The sequence below is a fragment of the Thalassophryne amazonica genome, chromosome 2, assembly GCF_902500255.1.
Source record: "Thalassophryne amazonica chromosome 2, fThaAma1.1, whole genome shotgun sequence".
Lineage (NCBI taxonomy): Eukaryota > Metazoa > Chordata > Actinopteri > Batrachoidiformes > Batrachoididae > Thalassophryne > Thalassophryne amazonica.
In genome coordinates, this window is record NC_047104.1 from 74,352,050 (window position 1) to 74,375,661 (window position 23,612).

General features: G+C 44.4%; 1 protein-coding gene across 1 annotated transcript in view; it reads right to left on the reverse strand.

Annotated features, from left to right (window-relative positions):
* Window positions 1-23,612, reverse strand: part of ush2a (Usher syndrome 2A (autosomal recessive, mild)) — a 1,147,097-nt gene that overhangs the window by 348,256 nt on the left and 775,229 nt on the right. Inside the window, 2 exon segments of the mRNA XM_034188044.1 lie at window positions 18,438-18,638; window positions 18,770-18,933. Of these exon segments, the coding sequence (XP_034043935.1) occupies window positions 18,438-18,638; window positions 18,770-18,933 (365 nt within the window).

Below are 23,612 nucleotides of genomic sequence, written 5' to 3' on the forward strand. Positions count from 1 at the left end.
TAAGGACTTCCCACGGTGCGAGACGTCGCTCAGCGCTCTCAAGCCGCCATCGTCAGCCTGTTCAAGCTGAAAACCTCCACATTTCAGGTTCTATTGATCCAGGACGTCGTGAGAGAACAGAGAAGTTTCAGAAGAAGTCGGTTTCAGCATTTTATCCGGATATTCCACTGTTAAAGGAGATTTTTTTTAATGAAAGACGTGCGGACGGGTCCGCGCGTCGGGACGCAGCCGCCGCGACGCTCCGCCACAGGAAAAACACCTCTGTTGAAAGCCTTAAGGACAAGTTGGAACATGTCCTGCCTGTTAAACAATTCTCATATACTCACTCCACTGAAAGCCATCAAAAGCCGCCTGGATTTACAAATGGTTATCAACACGGAGGTGTTTTTCCTGTGCTTGCCGCACCGCGTCGGCTGCGTCCCGACGCGCGGATCCGTCCGCACGTCTTTCATTAAAAAAAATCTCCTTTAACAGTGGAATATCCGGATAAAATGCTGAAACCGACTTCTTCTGAAACTTCTCTGTTCTCTCACGACGTCCTGGATCAATAGAGCCTGAAATGTGGAGGTTTTCAGCTTGAACAGGCTGACGACGGCGGCTGAGAGCGCTGAGCGACGTCTCGCACCGTGGGAAGTCCTTAAAGCGACAGAATCACCTCAAAATCTCTCATCAGCCGTTAAAATTTTCACTGAAAACCAGCTTAATTTTTCGAACCGTGTCCACTTCGATGTGTCTCACAGGTTTAGAAAAAATTTGATCAAACAAGGCACCAGTCTCTCAGCAACTTCTCAGACAAGGAATTCCGACGAGGGGCTGGACGACTCCTCCCACAAGGAGTGCTCACAGGCGAATGACGTCACCAACAGGCGTGGAAAAACTCACGCATGCGCACGAGGGTTCAAGCATGTCTGACGTAAAAACATATGAATGAAATCCATATAGTTTTTGAAAAAAATAAAAAGGACCGTTACTTTATTGACAGCCCTCGTATAATGCGCCACATTTTCAATGGGCGACAGGTCTGGACTGCAGGCAGGCCAGTTTAGTACCTGCACTGTTTTAATACGAAGCCACGCTGTTGTAACACGTGCAGAATGTGGCTTGGCATTGTCTTGCTGAAATAAGCAGGGACGTCCCTGAAAAAGATGTTGCTTGGATGGCAGCATGTGTTGCTCCAAAACCTGGATATACCTTTCAGCACTGATGGTGCCATCACAGATGTGTAGGTTGCCCATGCCATGGACACTAACACACCCCCATACCATCACAGATGCTGGATTTTGCACTTAGCTCTGGTAACAATCTGGATGGTATTTTTCCTCTTTTGTCCAGAGGACATGATGTCCTTGATTTCCAAAAACAAGTTGAAATGTGGACTCATCAGACCACAGCACCCTTTTTGACTTTGTGTCTGCCCATCCAAAGTGGGATGGCATCCATCCCACTTTGGATGGAGCAGCTCTCATTTCTAGAAATCTGGCCAATTTTCTTAAATCCTCCAAACCGTGACTATCCAGGGTTGGGACCAGGAAGCAGAGTTGTAGTCTTACACACCTCTCTGCAGCTTCTCTCCCCCTGCCATCCCCTCATTACCCCATCCCCGTAGAGACGGTGCCTGCTCCCAGACTACCAATAACCAGCAAAAATCTATTTAAGCATAAAAATTCAAAAAGAAAAAATAATATAGCACCTTCAACTGCACCACAGACTAAAACAGTTAAATGTGGTCTATTAAACATTAGGTCTCTCTCTTCTAAGTCCCTGTTGGTAAATGATATAATATTGATCAACATATGATTTATTCTGCCTAACAGAAACCTGGTTACAGCAGGATGAATAGGTTAGTTTAAATGAGTCACACCCCCGAGTCACACTAACTGTCAGAATGCTCGTAGCACGGGCCGGGGCGGAGGATAGCAGCAATCTTCCATCCCGCTTATTAATTAATCAAAAACCCAGACAGAGCTTTAATTCATTTGAAAGCTTGTCTCTTAGTCTTGTCCATCCAAATTGGAAGTCCCAAAAACCAGTTTTATTTGTTATTATCTATCGTCCACCTGGTCGTTACTGTGAGTTTCTCTGTGAATTTTCAGACCTTTTGTCTGACTTAGTGCTTAGCTCAGATAAGATAATTATAGTGGGCGATTTTAACATCCACACAGATGCTGAGAATGACAGCCTCAAGACTGCATTTAATCTATTATTAGACTCTATTGGCTTTGCTCAAAAAGTAATGAGTCCACCCACCACTTTAATCATATCTTAGATCTTGTTCTGACTTATGGTATGGAAATAGAAGACTTAACAGTATTCCCTGAAAACTCCCTTCTGTCTGATCATTTCTTAATAACATTTACATTTACTCTGATGGACTACCCAGCAGTGGGGAATAAGTTTCATTACACTAGAAGTCTTTCAGAAAGACTTTTTTATGTTCTCTAATGCCATATACCAACACAGTGCAGAGTAGCTACCTAAACTCTGTAAGGGAGATAGAGTATCTCATCAATAGTTTTACATCCTCATTGAAGACAACTTTGGATGCTGTAGCTCCTCTGAAAAAGAGAGCTTTAAATCAGAAGTGTCTGACTCCGTGGTATAACTCACAAACTCGTAGCTTAAAGCAGATAACCCGTAAGTTGGAGAGGAAATGGCGTCTCACTAATTTAGAAGATCTTCACTTAGCCTGGAAAAAGAGTCTGTTGCTCTATAAAAAAGCCCTCCATAAAGCTAGGACATCTTTCTACTCATCACTAATTGAAGAAAATAAGAACAACCCCAGGTTTCTTTTCAGCACTGTAGCCAGGCTGACAAAGAGTCAGAGCTCTATTGAGCTGAGTATTCCATTAACTTTAACTAGTAATGACTTCATGACTTTCTTTGCTAACAAAATTTTAACTACTAGAGAAAAAATTACTCATAACCATCCCAAAGACGTATCGTTATCTTTGGCTGCTTTCAGTGATGCCGGTTTTTGGTTAGACTCTTTCTCTCCAATTGTTCTGTCTGAGTTATTTTCATTAGTTACTTCATCCAAACCATCAACATGTTTATTAGACCCCATTCCTACCAGGCTGCTCAAGGAAGCCCTACCATTATTTAATGCTTCGATCTTAAATATGATCAATCTATCTTTGTTAGTTGGCTATGTACCACAGGCTTTTAAGGTGGCAGTAATTAACCATTACTTAAAAAGCCATCACTTGACCCAGCTATCTTAGCTAATTATAGGCCAATCTCCAACCTTCCTTTTCTCTCAAAAATTCTTGAAAGGGTAGTTGTAAAACAGCTAACTGATCATCTGCAGAGGAATGGTCTATTTGAAGAGTTTCAGTCAGGTTTTAGAATTCATCATAGTACAGAAACAGCATTAGTGAAGGTTACAAATGATCTTCTTATGGCCTCGGACAGTGGACTCATCTCTGTGCTTGTTCTGTTAGACCTCAGTGCTGCTTTTGATACTGTTGACCATAAAATTTTATTACAGAGATTAGAGCATGCCATAGGTATTAAAGGCACTGCGCTGCAGTGGTTTGAATCATATTTGTCTAATAGATTACAATTTGTTCATGTAAATGGGGAATCTTCTTCACAGACTAAAGTTAATTATGGAGTTCCACAAGGTTCTGTGCTAGGACCAATTTTATTCACTTTATACATGCTTCCCTTAGGCAGTATTATTAGACGGTATTGCTTAAATTTTCATTGTTACGCAGATGATACCCAGCTTTATCTATCCATGAAGCCAGAGGACACACACCAATTAGCTAAACTGCAGGATTGTCTTACAGACATAAAGACATGGATGACCTCTAATTTCCTGCTTTTAAACTCAGATAAAACTGAAGTTATTGTACTTGGCCCCACAAATCTTAGAAACATGGTGTCTAACCAGATCCTTACTCTGGATGGCATTACCCTGAGCTCTAGTAATACTGTGAGAAATCTTGGAGTCATTTTTGATCAGGATATGTCATTCAAAGCGCATATTAAACAAATATGTAGGACTGCTTTTTTGCATTTACGCAATATCTCTAAAATTAGAAAGGTCTTGTCTCAGAGTGATGGTGAAAAACTAATTCATGCATTTATTTCCTCTAGGCTGGACTATTGTAATTCATTATTATCAGGTTGTCCTAAAAGTTCCCTAAAAAGCCTTCAGTTAATTCAAAATGCTGCAGCTAGAGTACTGACAGGGACTAGAAGGAGAGAGCATATCTCACCCATATTGGCCTCTCTTCATTGGCTTCCTGTTAATTCTAGAATAGAATTTAAAATTCTTCTTCTTACTTATAAGGTTTTGAATAATCAGGTCCCATCTTATCTTAGGGACCTCGTAGTACCATATCACCCCAATAGAGCGCTTCGCTCTCAGACTGCAGGCTTACTTGTAGTTCCTAGGGTTTGTAAGAGTAGAATGGGAGGCAGAGCCTTCAGCTTTCAGGCTCCTCTCCTGTGGAACCAGCTCCCAATTCAGATCAGGGAGACAGACACCCTCTCTACTTTTAAGATTAGGCTTAAAACTTTCCTTTTTGCTAAAGCTTATAGTTAGGGCTGGATCAGGTGACCCTGAACCATCCCTTAGTTATGCTGCTATAGACGTAGACTGCTGGGGGGTTCCCATGATGCACTGTTTCTTTCTCTTTTTGCTCTGTATGCACCACTCTGCATTTAATCATTAGTGATCGATCTCTGCTCCCCTCCACAGCATGTCTTTTTCCTGGTTCTCTCCCTCAGCCCCAACCAGTCCCTGCAGAAGACTGCCCCTCCCTGAGCCTGGTTCTGTTGGAGGTTTCTTCCTGTTAAAAGGGAGTTTTTCCTTCCCACTGTAGCCAAGTGCTTGCTCACAGGGGGTCGTTTTGACGGTTGGGGTTTTACATAATTATTGTATGGCCTTGCCTTACAATATAAAGCGCCTTGGGGCAACTGTTTGTTGTGATTTGGCGCTATATAAAAAAATTGATTGATTGATTGATTTCAAATGAGCTCAGGCCCAGAGAAGGCGGTGGCATTTTTGGATGTTGTTGATGTATGGCTTTCACTTTGCATGGTAGAGTTTTAACTTGCACTTGTAGATGTAGCGATGAACTGTGTTAATTGACAGTGGTTTTCTGAAATGTTCCTGAGTCCACGCGGTAAGATCCTTTCCACAATGATGTCGGTTTTAATGCAGTGCCACCTGAGGGAACGAAGGTCATGGGCATTCAATGTTGGTTTTCGGTCTTGCTGCTTACATGTAGAAAGTTCTCCAGATTCTCTGAATTTCCTGGTTGCATTATGGACTGTAGATGATGGAATCCCTAAATTCCTTGCAATTGAACATTGAGAAACATTGTTCTTAAACTGTTGGACTATTTTTTCATGCAGTTGTTCATAAAGTGGTGATCCTCGCCCCATCTTTGCTTGTGAACGGCTGAGACTTTTGGGGATGCTCCTTTTATACCCAGTCACGAGTGTCATCAGTTCCCAAACACTTATTGAGTGCTGTTAGAAGGAAAGGTGATGTAACACAGTGGTAATCATACCACTGTCCCAGCTTTTTTGAAACATGTTGCAGGCATCCATTTCAAAATGAGCAAATATTTGCACAAAAACAATAAAGTTTATCAGTTTGAACATGAAATATTTTGTGTTTGTGGTGTATTCAGTTCAATATAGGTTGAAGAGGATTTGCAAATCATTGTATTCTGTTTTTATTTATATTTTACACAACGACCCAACTTCATTGGAATTGGGGTTGTATGTAGACAGGCGTGTGCCTTTCCAGATCATGTTCAATCAACTGACTTTACTCCAGGTGGACTCCAATTAAGCTGTAGAAACATCTCAAGGATGATCAGTGAAAACAGGATGCATTTGAGCTCAATTTCGAGTTTCATGTGAATACTTTTGTAGACGTGATTTCTTAGTATTTTATTTTTAATAAATTTTCAAAAATCTGTAAAAAAAATTTTCACATTGTCATTATTGGGTATTGTGTGTAGAATTTTGCTGATGATTTGATGATTTTGAAATGTGGAAAAAGTGAAGCGCTGTGAATACTTTCTGGATGCACTGTCAGCAATTCTCAGATATGAAAAGTTGAGTTAAGTTTTCCACTGTGTGGGAAGTATATTTCAAAACACCTTTCAAAATAGATTTTTAAAAGTAAGAGTTGAATGTGTTTTTTGAACAGTAGGCTGTGTGTCAGTCCACAACACGGAGTGTCTGAATGTATGTAGTGTCAGAATAGCTCAGAAGATGTGGATACCGTTTTGTGTGCAGTGCAAAGACAAGAATGGGCAATCTTCCAGGGGTTAAGTGCGTACTGCCGGAAGGTTGGCAGTTTACCACCAAGAGAGTGGGAAAAAATTTTTTCCTCCCAAGAGGACAGCAAGAGAAAACAAGTACAGTACACGGTGTCATTAGGGAATGGCACAGATTGATAGAAGTAAAACCGGAGTCTTGCGGATACTTTTCTGTTTGATCACAGAGGCCTGCACAGGTAAATTCTCACAGTTTTAAAAAAGGGTACTCTGCCGAGGGGAGGCAGAAAACTTTCACCAAGGGGCCTTTTTGGACAGCAGAAAATAGCAGTAATGTTTGAGTTTTCAGTGCTTACTGTCAGAAGGTTGTCAGGAAAACATCTAAAGGAACAGTGAGAGAATAAAAATTACTGGTTGAAATAAAGCTGGTCAGGAAAAAAAAGCAGAACCCTGCAGACAGAGAGAAAGAAAAGAGAAAGAGGAAGAAGATAAAACACACGAACATTCACAGACACGCGCGAGAGGTAGTGCCAGTTGGAGCCGTCTCCTAAAGACGCGAGGGGGCCACACATCTGCACATATATGCACACAAATGCATGCACAAGCCCACACAGGCATTTACATACGGGTTAAGGAGACGAGTGCCAGTAAGAGCGGTCTACAGCAGAAGAGGGGTTAGCGCACACCTACAAAACCCTCTGTTGCAGGCTCACAGAACATATCATTGATACAAGAGTGGGCGTGTTCACATGTGAGCTCAAACGCACATGCCTACACAAACTTGTCAGGTGAATAAGAAAAGACACACATACACACCTGCACTCAGAAGATGAAAAGGCACCAAGCCATACATCACTTAGGCACTGACACACTGACACACACACACACACACACACACACACACACACACACACACACACACACACACACGCGCGCGCGCACACACACACACACACACACACACACACACACACACACACACACACACACACACACACACACACACACACACACACACACAGAAGACAGAAGAGTGGAAGCCATGAGTCAATTAGAGACACAAGCACACATGGTTAGCTGCACAAAGTTAGGAAATAAAATAGATGCAATTAATTAAGAACTTACAATTAATAGTAAGTCAGCCCCAAGAGGACACATAGTCTTTGGTATTTTAATGTTGATAAGTTTTTTTTTGTTTTTGTGGAGTTCTCTAGAGGTTAACTGAATCTTGGAAAAGTGGACAGATGATCAGTAAAATGATCAGTAAAAGAACACCTCAAAATAAATAAATAAGTAGGTTATAAAGAAAAACAATAAAAATAAAATTAATGATAATAACTAAATAAAAAAAAAAAAAAAATAATAACTAATAAACTAAGGGGCGGATGGATGAAGAAAAGATACCAGATAGTGATGATGAAATATTAACCCTTGATCATACTGAAAGTCAGAGAAGCATAGAAACACGTGGCATCAGAACACATTTTTGGCTGGAGTGAACATATATTGATAAAGAAACCAAAGAACACTGGCAAACACAGCAAGAAATAAATCTGAAATGCTGGGAAATTGCAAAAATTTTAACTCTAGCTCAGACTGAAGAGGAATTTCCTTTAGTACTCCAGTTATACAAATATGTGGAATCCCAACACTTTGACAGTAATATTAGAAGCTCTGTGCAAAGACCCAAGAACTGTTTCTGTGTAGGCTCTCAGTTGTCCAGATGGTTTCCATAGTAGAGAAGCTTGAATCTTCGACTGGACTGGGTTGCTTGACATGAGGACGTTTTGCTTCAAATCGCAGAAGGTTCCTCAGCTAAAATTCTTGTTCTGGTAGTCTGACTTCTGTCTTGACTCTTGTAGAGAAGAATAAACAGAAGCCACAAAAGCTGGAGTTTTAAACCTAACCAGACCTCTCCTACCGAGAGGCAGATTGCTATAGGCTAGTGACTAAACAATAGCTCTAATTAGCACCTATTGTGCTCTAGTTAGCACCCTCCTAAGGGCAGGGCAGCTGTCCCTCCTAATGATGGGACGGACGCCTCTCGTGATGGCTCCCTTGACGACTCTCCTGATGACGTGAATGACTCATTACCATGAACAAAAGACTGAAACTGCTTTGACCTGAGTACCCCATTGTAAACAGGGGACAAAGCGTGTCTCAGACTCCCTCCCCGGTTAAGGCTAGGTTTCAAGTGTTTCACACAGAATGCCTCCTTGATCCCTCTCTCAAACCATTTCTTCTCTCTGGCTAAGATTTTAACTTCCTTGTCCTCAAACGTGTGGTTATGGTCTTTAAGGTGGAGATAAACTGCAGACTGAGGTCCACTGGCGCCCTCTCTGCGGTGCTGGTATAGCCTTTTGTGTAAAGGTTGCTTAGTCTCACCTATGTAGTGTTCATTACAGTTTTCCTGACATCTGATAGAATACACTACATTGCTCTGTTTGTAAGTAGGGATCCTGTCCTTAGGGTGAACTAATTTCTGTCTCAAGGTGTTAACCGGTTTAAAGTAAACTGTGATTTCGTGCTGTCTGAAGATCCTCTGTAGTTTTTCCCCTATGCCTGCTAAATAAGGGAGAGACACTCCTCTTCCTCTTGTCTCCGTCTCCTGTCTATCTGGTCTCTTTGTTCTCTGGGACTTCTGCATTTTATCCAGGGACCACCGTAGGTACCCACATACTGTAAGGGCTTTCCGGACAAGTTGTTGTTCTTTAGCCCTTCCCTCTGCAGTTGTGGGCACCTGTAGGGCTCTGTGCTGAAGAGTCCTGATCACCCCGAGCTTGTCTTCAAGGGGGTGGTTTGAGTCGAAGAGCAGATATTGGTCAGTGTGAGTGGGTTTTCTGTAAACCCCTGTCTGGAGCTGCCTGTTCTCTCCAATCATAACATAACAGTCCAAGAAGGCTAAATGGTTGTTTCTGGCATCCTCATGTGTGAACTTGATATTGGAGTCCACCGGGTTGATGTGTTCTGTAAAGTCCTCAACCTCCTGTTGCTACTGGCAGATGGTTATGCGATGGGGTCTCAGGTATCCCCCATTGTGGCCAATCTGTACATGGAGCAAGTGGAGAAGACAGCCTTGATGTCTTTCACGGGCATCCCTCCCAGTCACTGGTTCAGATATGTCGATGACACATGGGTTAAAATCTAGCAACAGGACTTTGAGAGGCGTCCGTCCCATCATTAGGAGGGACAGCTGCCCTGTCATTAGGAGGGTGCTAACTAGAGCACAATAGGTGTTAATTAGAGCTATTGTTTAGTCACTAGCCAATAGCAGTCTGCCTCTCGGTAGGAGGGGTCTGGTTAGGTTTAAAACTCCAGCTTTTGTGGCTTCTGTTTATTCTTCTCTACAAGAGTCAAGACAGAAGTCAGACTACCAGAGCAAGAATTTTAGCTGAGGAAGCTTCTGCGATTTGAAGCAAAACGTCCTTGCGTCAAGCAACCCAGTCCAGTTGAAGATTCAAGCTTCTCTACTACGACCCAAGAGCTATAATAAAGTTTCCTTTGTATCAGGTTTTGGGGATCCCGGAAGGTTTAACAATAGCAGGTCAAAACGGAGGGGCTACTGGCCTGCGGTTGGAGATAACAATTGTCCCTAGGTGGGTGGAGTGGGAGACCAGTAAATTTGGATACGTCACCAAAACCAAAAAGGAAGAAATCCCTTCTGCAAAGACATAATAGCACAATAACAGCAACAATGGGAGTCATGTCTTGTTATTGCAGAAGACTGGAAAAATGTCACTGCAGATCTGCCAGAAAAACTGGAGAAATACCCCTGAGAAAGAAAGAAGAGAAATACAAAAGAAGCTAACCCGGCTACACATGGATGACGTTAAGCGACACACACTAGCAGAGCTGCCATGTTCACCACAGAGGGTGAGCTTGGAATTAACAGGAACTATGACAACAGAAGATCCATGCCTAAAAGCAGACATTGACAAAATAAGAGACTTTCAGTTCCGTCTGGATGTTATCCAGCAGAAACTCACAGAGCATGCTCACAACCAACAAAGCTACGTGAGAGAACCAGATCTTCAAGATGAGGGTATGACACTCAGAAGCAGAAAAATGTTGAGAAGACAGAGAACTGAGAGTCCCAATATGATACTACTGCTGGTAACAAAAGGCTATAGTCTCCCACAATATATATTATGGTCATTCTGTGATATGGTCGGGTTAGCAGGATGGCTACTAGATCTGTATGATGAAGCTAACAAGTGGATCACAGCCCTGGAAGAGAACACAGCAGGTGTCACCCTGGCCTTGGGGACATCAAAGTCCTGCTCATGCACATAGCAGGCAAATCCACTACGGAAGAAATCTTCCATGGAGCACAGCTGGGACTGGTGGTGCAAGGAAACAGAGCTGACTGTGTTGGGTTCAATAGTCATTGTAATGATGTCTGAAGAGAATTAAGGAAACAATATCCTGAAAAATGGATCCCTTTATACTGGAGGGAGAAAAACTGAAGGATGATGAATTCTCATCAAAGTTCCTGAGATCCTTCTAGAACAGATGGAGAGAAGAAACTGGAGGGTCATGGAATACTAGTAACATCACAGAAAGTCTGTTCAAGGTGATGGTGAAGAAAGCCATGCCACAGGAAGTGCACAAACAACTGGAGAATGTGGTGGAACTGATGAAAATGGAATGGCCATTGTTCTCAGAGCATCTCATACCTACATCATGTTGAAAATGCCATAAAAGAGGAAAGAAGAGGAGGCAAATAAACACCTGGCTACTAAGCTCACCCAATTACTGCTCAATAAACTGAAGTCCAACAAAGAAGGAAAAGAACTAAGTAAGTAAGTAAGTAAGTAATATTTATTTATATAACATCTTTCACAGACAAGGTTAAGTCACAAAGTGCTTCACAAAAGGTACACACAGATAAAAATTCTTTGAAAAATACAATGTACATCACAATAAAATAAAATGAAGACACACACACAGTGGTCATAAAACAGCCCTCTCACTACTATGGTTTGAATGACTGGAAAAACAGATGGGTTTTAAGTTTGCTCTTAAAAGCATCAACAGAGTCCAGTGAATGGAGACAAAGGAAGATCATTCTAGAGCCTCGGTGCGATGGCCTGGAAAGAGTGATCTCCTCAGGTCTTAAAGCGGGTACAAGGGACCCTCAGAAGATTCTGATCCACTGACCTCAGGCTCCAAGCGGTAGTGTAGGGACATAACAGGTCTCTAATGTAGGAGGGAGCCGGGTCATCTAAAAGTCAACACCAGGATTTTAAAATGGAAACGAAATGACACTGGGAACCAAAGAAGGAACATTAAAATAGGAGAAAAATACGAGTCCTTCTGTTTGAGCAACACAGCAGCATTGCTGCAGAATTTTGGACAGGGACAGCTCCCTTTTGCTTAGACAGGAAAACAAACTGTTGCCGTAGTCCAAACAAGAAGATACAAATGCATGAGTAATCAACTCAAGATCATCTTTTGAAACAATTGATCTGAGTTTGGAAATCTTCCTCAACTGGGAAAAACAGTTTTTGGTTAGCTGCTTAGAATGATGCTCAAATGACATTTCTTTATCAAAGATAACAACTAGATTTTTCTGGCTAGATTTTGCAGATGAGCTCAAAAGACCTAAATACTGTTTAATCCCTGGAATAACATCATCGGGGGCAACCACCAGCACCTCAGTTTTATCCGAATTTAACTGCAGGTAATTTGCGCCAAGCCATTGTTTTATTTTCTCAAGGCAGTTCTTTAAAGAGACCAATTTCTGGATCTGAGAGCCTTTAAATGAGCAGTACATTTGGATGTCATCAGCAAATAAATGATAAGAAACATCAACAAACTCCTGGATAATCTTTCCCAAGAAAAAACATAGAGCAACAATAAAACTGGGCCCAAAATGGAACCCTGGGGTACACCACACATCAAACTGGCAGAGTCAGAAATGATCTGATTTGCAGTGACACTAAAACTACGACCTGACAAATAAAAGGTGAACCACACTGGAACAGTCCCTGACAAACAGACCGAACTGAGTAGTCTTGCTTGTAGGATTTTATAATCGACTGTCAAATGCGGAGGAGAGATCTAACAAGACTAGAAGGGTGCATTTTCCACAGTCCGCAGACATCAAAATATCACTAGACACTTTGAGTAGGGCGGTTTCCGTAGAGTGATGCCTGCGGAAACCAGACTGATAGGTGTCAAACATGCTCGAAGTCTCTAAGAAGGAAGTTAACTGATCATAAACCACCTTCTCCAAGACTTTGGACAGGTATGGAAGTTTGGAGATAGGTTGGAAGTTTTTTTCAGATCAGAAGGGTCCAGATTAGATTTTTTGAGAAGTGGTTCCACAAATGCATGTTGAAAAGAGCTGGGGAATACACCAGAAGACAGGGAGACATTTACCAACTTGGTAACCCAGGGGCCAATGACATCAAACACATTAACAAGGGGTCTACATAGTAGAGCATCAGAAGGACATACAGAGGGCTTCATCCTGGTTATCAAAGCTGAGATATCAGCCTGTGTTACAGGATTAAAAAAGGACCATGTACGAGGAGCAGGCTCAACAACATCAGGGACACAATACGTGTGCAATGGGAGATTAGCTTTGGTGTCCTGAATTCTGCAGACAAAAAACTTAAGAAAACCATTGCTGTCAGCTTTGCAGGATACAGGTGTTAATGGAGCAACAGGACACACAATAGAGCTGATAGTGGCAAACAGCACCTGGGGTTTCTTCTTATTTAAAATGATAAGCTGACGAAAATAGTCAGATTTGACATTTTTTATCATTTCATTTAAAGAGGACATAAGTTCCCTGAGGTGCAACCTATGGACCTCAAGTTTAGAAGACTTCCACAAACACTTTGTTTTCAGACATAGTCGCTTCAAATCTCGGATACAGTCATTAAGCCAAGGACTTATGCTCTTCTTAGTCACCAAATTACATTTAAAAGGTGCAACCTCATCCAAAATGGATTCACAATGACTGTTGAAAGTGTGACGAAGGCTGTCCACATTATGACACTCCATGAGCAGCTTAGTGTCAAACTTGGGTGAGAAACCAGCTGCAGTGTTCTCAGTGATGATGTGCCTCTGTGACCTAATCTCAGATTGCACAGAGTCAGAGTGAAAGAAAAGTCAAATAAAACACACCAATGATCGCTTATGTGAACATCCTCTGTACATAGGTTGGCAACATTACAGGCCCCAGTGTTCACGGGAGAACAGCCACGGCTGCAGCCAACAACAGCAGTCAAGCAACAGGCCCCGACCCCAGCCACCAGCTCAGGCACCAACACCACAGGAGCCTGCACCGACACGGGTGACACCACCAGCTCCTTCACCATCCATTCATGTTTATGTGAATCAAAGGGAACCTAACAGAGGATCACCCCACAGAGAGCAACAAGGTCAAAGGGGAGGTATATACCGCCAACTAAGTTGAACAGTTAGACGTGCCCAATCCCAAACCCAGCTAAATGTGGACCAGCAGGATGAGGTGATGTTGTGTTGGGGGTGCTACCAAATAGGCCACCATCGCAAAGACTGTCCCACCAATCCTTGGATGGGCCCAGCAAGAGACTGCCAACAGGGATGGCAAGAGAGGCCAGAGGTGAAGTACATGACACCGGTTGTATCAACTAGGCTACAGGATGAGCCCACAGTTGGCGTTATTGTACAAAGTGAAGCTCATGTATCCACCTTCATGGGGAATGCAGGAGCTACATATTCAAGTACTGGCACTGAAGGCTTCACCCTTCCCCTCTCAGGCATATCCATCAAAACCATAGGTTTCTCTGCGACAGCTCAAGTAATCCCTTGAACACAACCGGTGAACATGATAATAGCAGGAAAATCAATAACAGCACCCCTGCTATATTCATAAAATACACCCATTAATGTGTTTGGACATAATATCTTATGCCCACTGAAAAACCATCACCTGCACCCATGAAGGCCTTGAACTGAACTTTATGAAACAACACATCCCAAAGATGATGGCAATACAAGAACTAAAAGACTATAAAGAATGAGCTATTCATGTTCAACCTGCAGTATATTAGGTCCAATGGCCAGCTAACTGTTGCACCCAAACTGTGCAGTACCACAGCCTGGTTCGAGGTGCAAGTCAAACCAATGGTTCAGCTGAGTTGTGGTGGACTGCTGAAGCTGAAGGAGCCTTTCAGGGCCTAAAACAGGACATACAAATGGCACCAGCACTGGGTAATCCTCATCATGCTAAAGTGTTTCATTTATATGTTGCAGAAAAAGCAGAACACTGTATGTGCAGTTTTGATGCAGGACACACTCACGGTGTCCCCTCACAGCCACGGCTGTAAAGATCTCTGCTCCTGGACGTCCCAGCTTGAGAACACGTTCCGTGTTTGGAAGGACATCCTCCGTGCGTGTCTCTGTCTGCTGTCCTCAAGTGGAAATATATAAAAACACCAGCTGGTTTTTATTTTATTTTCTATTTATTTTTTATTTTATGGGACCTTCAAAGCAGCAGAAATGTTTCTGTACCCTTTCCCAGATTTGTGCTGCAAGACAATGCTGTCTCTGAGAATATCTGCATCAGACGCTCAAAGCCCTTTACAAATAATCCCTCACATTCACCCCGATGTGAGGGTGCTGCCATACAAAGTACTCACTATACACTGGGAGCAACTAGGGGATTAAGGACCTTGCCCTCACTAATTTTCCGGTCAGGCTGGGACTTGATCTAAGGATCCTCTGGTCTCAAGCCCAACACTTTAACCACTAGACCATCACCTCCCCTCCCAAACACATCACCTCCCCTCCCAGACAATTCCTTTGACTTAATGCTTGGTTTGTGCTCTGACATACACTGTCAACTGTGGGGCATTATATCTAGACAGGTGTGTCTTTCCAAATCATGTCCAATCAACTGAATTTACCCCAGGTGGACTCCAATTAAGCTGTAGAAACATCTCAAGGATGATCAGTGGAAATAGGATGGACCTGAGCTCAATTTTGAGCTTCAAGGCAAAGGCTGTGAATACTTATGTATGTGTGCTTTATTCGTTGTTTATTTTTAATACATTTGCAAAAATCTCTAAAAAAAACTTTTTTTGCATTGTCATTATTGGGCATTATGTGTAGAATTTTGAGGAAAAAAATATTTTTTATCCATTCTGGAATAAGAGTGTAACATAAAAAAAAAGTGAAAAAAGTGAAGCGTTGTGAATACTTTCTGGGTGCACGATAAGCAATTGTAAGATTTTAGATGGCAATGTTTTTGCAGCACAACTCAAGTACATCTGGTAAAATACTGAATTAATAAAATACAGTATATTGACAGATAAATTACTTGCAAAAGTAGCAACCTGTAATTACTGTCACTGCTGTCTAGCTACCACATAAATTTTAAAGCAAATATTTAATATCCTCACAGTAACAGATTTTCACAGTCTTTTATTTGATATGAAGTGGGCTCGTATACTGACACAAAAGTGACTACTAGTGATTTTCAAAACAACCAAGATGGCTGCTCTTTTTGTGATTCTGCTATCAGTAGTAAATGACTTGGAAAATGTTTTTCTTGGAAAGAAGAACAATCAACAGCACTTAAAGACTGCTGATAACAAATGTGTTTGTTGTTCCACATCCAACACGACTGTAAAAACTTGATTTACCAACGAGCATCATTTGATGGAACACTGTGAAATTGGCTGTTTGTGTTTCTCCTTTGGTTGCACTTATGGAGAATAGATCAGGGAAGCAACCAAACTGCAAATCAGTGTCATGATGCTCAGGATCCATGATAACGTAGGAATCTGCAGCAGATGTGGCCATCTTGTATTTGGTAGCCACGTGTCCTGACTGCTTCACAGTATCAGAGATGTTAGCTTGCAAGGTTTTCCAAGAAAACCTTGTGGGGATTAAATGACTGGTCATACATACCAGTCATACATACATTCTTACTGTGTTTTGTACAGTAATACTACCTCTAACCTTAGTGACATGAAATTTGGGGTTCCACAGGGGTCTGTCTTAGGCTCCCTGCTGTTCTCCCTTTATCCAGCACATATTGCGGTGCTTTGGGATTACCTTTCACTGCTATGCTGATGATACTCAGTTATACATGCCGATAAGTGCTGGTAATCTCATCCACATAAAATCCTTAGAAGATTGCCTTGCATCAGTGAGAAGTTGGATGTCTAGAAACATCCTACTTTTAAACTCTGATGGTTCTTGGTCCAGTGAGACATCGGCATCAATTTGACCAGTTAATGCTTAGCCTAGGCTCGTGTGTCATACATCACACTGAAAAAGTGAGAAACCTTGGGGTAATTTTTGATCCTACATTGTTCTTTGACCTCCACATTAGAAATATTTTAAGGACTGCTTTCTTCCACCTGTGAAATATAGCAAAGATTCATCCCATCCTGTCTATGGCTGATGCTGAGACCCTGATCCATGCGTTTATCTCTTCTAGATTGGACTACTGCAATGTTCTATTTTCTGGTTTACCGCAGTCCAGCATTAGAGCTCTCCAATTGGTTCAAAATGCTGCAGCCAGACCTTTGACACGAAGCACAAATTTTGACCATAATACACCCATTTTGGCATCCCTTCACTGGCTTCCTGTCCCAGTGAGATCAGATTTTAAGGTTCTGCTACTAGTCTATAAAATTGTTCATGGACTGGCACCGTCCAACATAGCTGACCCAATTAAACCGTACGTACCGGCCCGGGCTTTGTGTTCTCAGGGTGCAGGACTATTTTGTGTCCCTAGGGTGAATAAGAAGTCTGCGGGTCATAAAGCTTTCTCTTATTGTGCCCTTGTTCTGTGGAATGATCTCCCTGCATCAATAAAACAGTCAGATTCTGTGGAGACTTTCAAGTCCAGACTTAAGATGCACTTATTTTCCCTTTCATATGGCTAGCATACTGGCATAGTATAGTTCTACGCTTTTAACTCTTTTAATTCATTTTATTAGGAAACGGAGCGTGCTGCGGCCTGAACTAGATTTTGGGTCTTTTAGTGAAGTTTAGTGCTAGTGGCCAGCGATCACCTGAGCATTTCCTTTTTTCTTGTTGTTTAATGCTGACAAATTATACTGTATTTCTTGTCTTTCTGATGCCTGATTCTGTTTTTTCTCTCTGTTTAACGTGCAGCTCCATCCAGAGATGGGTGTGGTATTTGTGCTGGAGACCCTCCTGTCCTGGGCACCAACAACATTTCCTGTATATTCGTTTTGTGAACTGTTCTGTAATTTATGTCTGTAGCATGGCCCAAGCAGAAGGTCACCCCTTTGAGTCTGGTCTGCTTGAGGTTTCTTCCTCAGAGGGAGTTTTTCCTTACCATTGCTGCTCTGGGGGTTAGTAAGGTTACACCTTACTTGTGCAAAGTGTCTTGAGACAACTCTGTTGTGATTTGGCACTATATAAATGAAAATAAATTGAAATTGAAAAACTGGGATTGTCATGGATGAAGTTCAAATTAGGTACAAATGGTTAAGCATTGACTGTGGTTAAGCGTTGTCTGTTAAATAATATAATAGTCTGCATATTATGTTGAACTACAAATCATATGAACTGGATGTTGTACCTACCAAAGTTACCTAGCCTAGTCTAGCTGCAGTTATGGAAGCTCATTTGCAAGTACTTAAAGCAAAAGTGGGTGGTATAAACAATATACAGTAAAACGTGAATATAATGGATTCAGGTGGACCAGCAAATTTTGTCTGTTATAACTGAAATCCAGTATATGTATCAAATGGACAAAATCCATTATATTTATGTAACTGATTAGTTACAGTCAGGACCCGCCGAACAAGCTACAGGGAATCCTAAATCGGGACCTGCCTAATTTAATGACTGGGTTAAAAATTCTTCTGAAAAAAATAAAGGCTTGCCTTAAATAAGCGGTAGACATTATGTCCCTTAAAAAGATAACACTTGTTCGAGTCAGTGTGTGACAGTTTTAAAGTTCTCCATCGCGTCTTTATGCAATTTTTCTGGTTTATGCTTTTTTAGCCTGACCTCTGGGATAAATCCCAGAGGTCAGGCTAAAAAGCAGAAGACAGAAAATATTTTGAATTTTATTTTTGCTGATAACATTTTTTTGAACAATAAAATAAGTGTAAGCAGCCAATTGCTGTTGGCTAATACCTTCATGATTGATGAAGTCATCATTACAGTAAGCATAACGTACAAGTAAAAGCTAAATACTCCACATACCGCCATCCTCTGTGGTAACATTAGCCATTACTTTAGTTGTATTGTGGGCTCCATTGGACACCTGTAAAGACACCAGGTATGTGGTCCTGGGCCAAAGGTCACTTATCACTGTCGAAGTGATCTCAGGAGGAAAGGCCCAAGTTTGACTGGAATCTATTGTGAGATAGTAAGCATCCACTTCTCCCTGTAGATCTTCCAGAGCTGATGAAGACATAATGAAAGACAGGAGTAAAACACAATCAGAATATTCAGCCCACAGATTTATCTTCACAGAACAAACATTAGACCATGAAAACATGTTTTTGTGTCTTTAAAAGAGACGGTTGTCTTACAGGGATGTGTCCAGTTGACCCGCACAGCAGTGTGATTGACACTGAAGGCAGACAGAGATGGAGGGTGAATGGGGACGCCTGCCATGGTGACGGCATCAACAATCGCTCCTGATGAGTTGCCCACATCATTATGAACTACCAACTGATACTGGTAACGGGTGAATCTGGAGTGCAACAACAGTGTTGTCGTTAAAGTTTCTTTGCATTCAAATTAAGTTTTATGTGGTGTTAAGAGTTCAAACTGAAGCACATCATTTTCCAACCTTGGAGCCACTATGAGGTGTCATTTGATATGCAAATAAGGTTAGAACAATTTAGAAAAAGTAAATATGAATTAAACAGTAGCATTAAATATACATTTTACTACTTCAACTCAATTTTTGAAGTTAATTAAACAGCAGCATTAAATACACAATTTATAGTGGGGTCAAAAGGTATTTAGTCAGCCTCTGATTGTGCAAGTTCTCCTACTTAGAAAGATGAGAGAGGTCTGTAATTTTCATCATAGGTACACTTCAACTATGAGAGACAAAATGAGAAAAAAAATCCAGGAAATCACATTGTAGGATTTTTTTAAAGAATTTATTTGTAAATTATGGTGGAAAATAAGTATTTGGTCACCCACAAACAAGCAAGATTTCTGGCTGTCACAGACCTGTAACTTCTTCTTTAAGAAGCTCTTCTGTCCTCCACCTGTTACCTGTATTACTGGCACCTGTTTGAACTTGTTATCTGTATAAAAGACACCTATCCACAGCCTCAAACAGTCAGACTCCAAACTAAACCAAGGCCAAGACCAAAGAGCTGTTGAAGGACACCAGGAAGAACATTGTAGACCTGCACCAGGTTCGGAAGAGTGAATCTACAATCGGCAAGCAGGTTGGTGTGAATAAATCAACTGTGGGAGCAATTGTAAGAAAATGGAAAACATACAAGACCATTGATAATCTCCCTCGATCTGGGGCTCCACGCAAGATCTCATCCAGCGGGGTCAAAATGATCATGAGAACGGTGTTGTGAAAGTGTAGGAACACGGACCCACAACAGGGGGCGCAAATGAACGGACAATGGAGTAAGTCAAATAACAAAGCTTTACTGTTGTGAAACTCGCACAACAAACACAACAGATTACAATTTTGGGAACAAGCCGAATTCCAATGGTGTCGTGTGGGCAGGCTCGAAGGTAGGAGACGTCTGTCCAAGTCGAACCGGAACCACTCGATTTCCACCGCCACCGAACCCCGGGAATACTGGAGCCGCCAAGTCCCGAACTCCCAGGTGACCACTGCCTCCGCTTGTCGGATCTGGTACTGCTGGCGAGGAACAAAAACAGTCAGAGGTGGGTGCGCTGCACCCAGCAACACGGACGGTGGTAACACCACCTCCTCCTCTCGTCAAGTAAACACTGAAGTGCAGGAGTGTGAGTACTTATCCAACACTGTCTCCTGCTGCTCTTCTCGCTCTCTGTATAAAGGCAAAAAGTATTCAAGGTTGATATAGTCGGCTGGATACGTTACCTCCTCGGTAGAAACGGTATCTCGGCAATGAGGTGGAGATGCCGTTCTGCTGATATACCCCTCTGATGATTGCTGTCAGCTGTCTCAGGTGATGGGTGACAGCTGTCACCCTGGCTGCTCCTGTGAGGCGGCAGCGCCCTCTGGTGCCTGGAGCCCGCACTCCAGGCAGGGCGCCCTCTGGTGGTGGTGGGCCAGCAGTACCTCCTCTTCAGCGGCCCACACAACAGGACCCCCCCCTCAACGGGCGCCTCCTGGCGCTCGACCGGGCTTGTCCGGGTGGCGGCGGTAGAAGTCGGCCAGGAGGGCCGGGTCCAGGATGAAGCTCCTCTTCACCCAGGAGCGTTCTTCGGGACCGTACCCCTCCCAGTCCACCAGATATTGAAAGCCCCGGCCCATCCGTCGGACATCCAAAAGCCGGCGCACAGTCCAAGCCGGCTCGCCATCGATGATCCGGGCAGGAGGTGGTGCCGGACCGGGTGTACATAGGGGTGAGGTGTGATGGGGCTTGATCTTTGACACGTGGAACACTGGATGGATCCGCAGTGAGGCCGGAAGCTGAAGCCTCACTGCGGCGGGATTGATGACCTTGAGGATCTTGAAAGGACCTATGTATCTATCTTGCAATTTCGGGGAGGCCACTTGTAGTGGGATGTCCTTGGTGGACAACCACACTTCCTGCCCGGGACGATACGTAGGGGCCGGGGTTCGCCGACGGTCTGCATGGGCCTTTGTCCTCATCCGGGCCTTCAGCAAAGCAGAGCGGGCGGCACGCCACTCCCGACGGCACTTCCGTAGGTGGGCCTGGACCGAGGGCACACCGACCTCTCCCTCAACCACCGGAAACAACGGGGGCTGATACCCCAAACACACCTCAAAGGGGGAGAGGCCGGTGGCTGACGACACTTGGCTGTTGTGGGCGTACTCGATCCAGGCCAGATGGGTACTCCAGGCCGCCGGGTGCGCGGCTGTCACGCAGCGCAGGGTCTGCTCCATCTCTTGATTGGCCCGCTCTGCTTGCCCGTTGGTTTGGGGGTGGTATCCGGACGAGAGACTGACCGTGGCCCCCAGTTCCCGGCAGAAGCTCCTCCAGACATGCGAGGAGAACTGGGGACCGCGATCGGAGATGATGTCTGATGGAATCCCATGCAGCCGGACGACGTGGTGGACCAGGAGGTCTGCCGTCTCCTGGGCTGTTGGGAGCTTCGGGAGGGCCACGAAGTGGGCCGCCTTGGAGAATCGGTCCACTATCGTGAGGATGACGGTGTTTCCCTGGGACGGCGGGAGGCCCGTGACAAAATCCAGGCCGATGTGGGACCAGGGGCGATGAGGCACGGGCAGCGGCTGTAGCAGTCCCGGAGCCTTGCGATGGTCGGCCTTGCCCCTGGCGCAGGTGGTACAGGCCTGGATATAATCCCGGACGTCGGCCTCCAGGGACGCCCACCAGAAGCGCTGCCGGACAACTGCCACGGTTCTTCGCACCCCTGGATGACAGGAGAGCTTAGAGCCATGACAGAAGTCCAGGACTGCAGCCCTAGCTTCTGGTGGGACGTAAAGTCTGTTCTTCGGTCCAGTCCCGGGGTCCGGGCTTCGTGCCAGGGCCTCCCGGACGGTTCTCTCTACGTCCCAGGTGAGGGTGGCCACGATAGTGGACTCCGGGATGATGGGTTCCGGTGGATCCGACAACTCCGTTTTGACTTCGTCTTCGTGTACCCGGGACAAGGCATCCGATCTCTGGTTCTTGGTCCCGGGCCGGTAGGTGATGCGGAAGTCAAAACAGCTGAAGAACAGTGACCAGCGGGCTTGCCTGGGATTCAGCCGCTTGGCGGTCCTGATATACTCCAGGTTCCGGTGGTCAGTGAAAACCGTGAATGGCACAGACGTTCCCTCCAACAGATGTCTCCACTCTTCAAGAGCCTCTTTCACCGCAAGGAGCTCTCGATTGCCAACGTCATAGTTCCGTTCGGCCGGGGTCAACCTGCGGGAAAAATAGGCACACGGACGAAGGACCTTATCGGTCTTCCCGCTCTGGGACAGCACAGCTCCTATCCCTGAGTCCGAGGCGTCCACTTCAACCACTAACTGGTGACTAGGATCGGGCTGCACCAGAACGGGTGCAGACGAGAAGCGCCGTTTCAACTCCTTGAACGCGGCATCGCAACGATCCGACCAGGTGAAGGGGACTTTTGGTGAGGTCAGGGCTGTCAGGGGGCTAGCTACCTGACTGTAGCCCTTAATGAACCTCCTGTAGAAATTAGCAAAGCCGAGGAACTGTTGCAGCTTCCTACGGCTTGTGGGTTGGGGCCAGTCTCTCACTGCCGCAACCTTGGCCGGATCAGGAGCGACGGAGTTGGGGGAGATGATGAACCCCAGGAAGGACAAAGAGGTGCGGTGAAACTCACACTTCTCGCCCTTAACAAACAGCCGGTTTTCCAATAACCGCTGCAGGACCTGACGTACATGTCGAACATGGGTCTCAGGATCCGGAGAAAAGATGAGTATGTCGTCAAGATATACGAAGACGAATCGGTGCAGGAAGTCCCGCAAGACATCATTAACCAATGCTTGGAACATCGCGGGAGCGTTTGTAAGACCGAACGGCATGACCAGGTACTCAAAATGACCTAACGGGGTGTTAAATGCCGTCTTCCACTCGTCTCCCTTCCGGATCCGAACCAGGTGATACGCATTCCTAAGATCAAGCTTGGTGAATATCTTAGCTCCATGCAGGGGCGTGAACACCAAATCCAACAAGGGTAAGGGGTATCGGTTACGAACCGTGATTTCGTTCAGCCCCCTGTAATCAATGCATGGACGTAATCCGCCATCCTTTTTCCCCACAAAAAAGAAACCCGCACCCATCGGGGAGGTGGAATTCCAGATCAACCCGGCAGCCAAAGAGTCCCGGATGTAGGTCTCCATTGATTCGCGTTCAGGTCGTGAGAGGTTGTACAGCCTACTGGACGGGAACTCAACACCTGGAACCAAATCAATGGCACAATCATACGGGCGGTGCGGGGGAAGGGTGAGTGCCAGATCCTTGCTAAACACCTCCGCAAGGTCATGGTACTGCACCGGAACCGTCCCTAGATTGGGCGGGGCTCTGACCTCCTCCCTGGCCTGGGAACCGGGAGGAACCGAGGAACCTAAACATACCCGATGGCAGGTCTCGCTCCACTGAACCACTACCCCAGACGGCCAATCGATCCGGGGATTGTGTTTCAACATCCAAGGGAACCCTAAAATCACACGGGAGGTGGCCGGAGTCACAAAAAACTCGATCTCCTCCCGGTGATTCCCCGACACCACCAGAGTTACTGGTGGTGTCT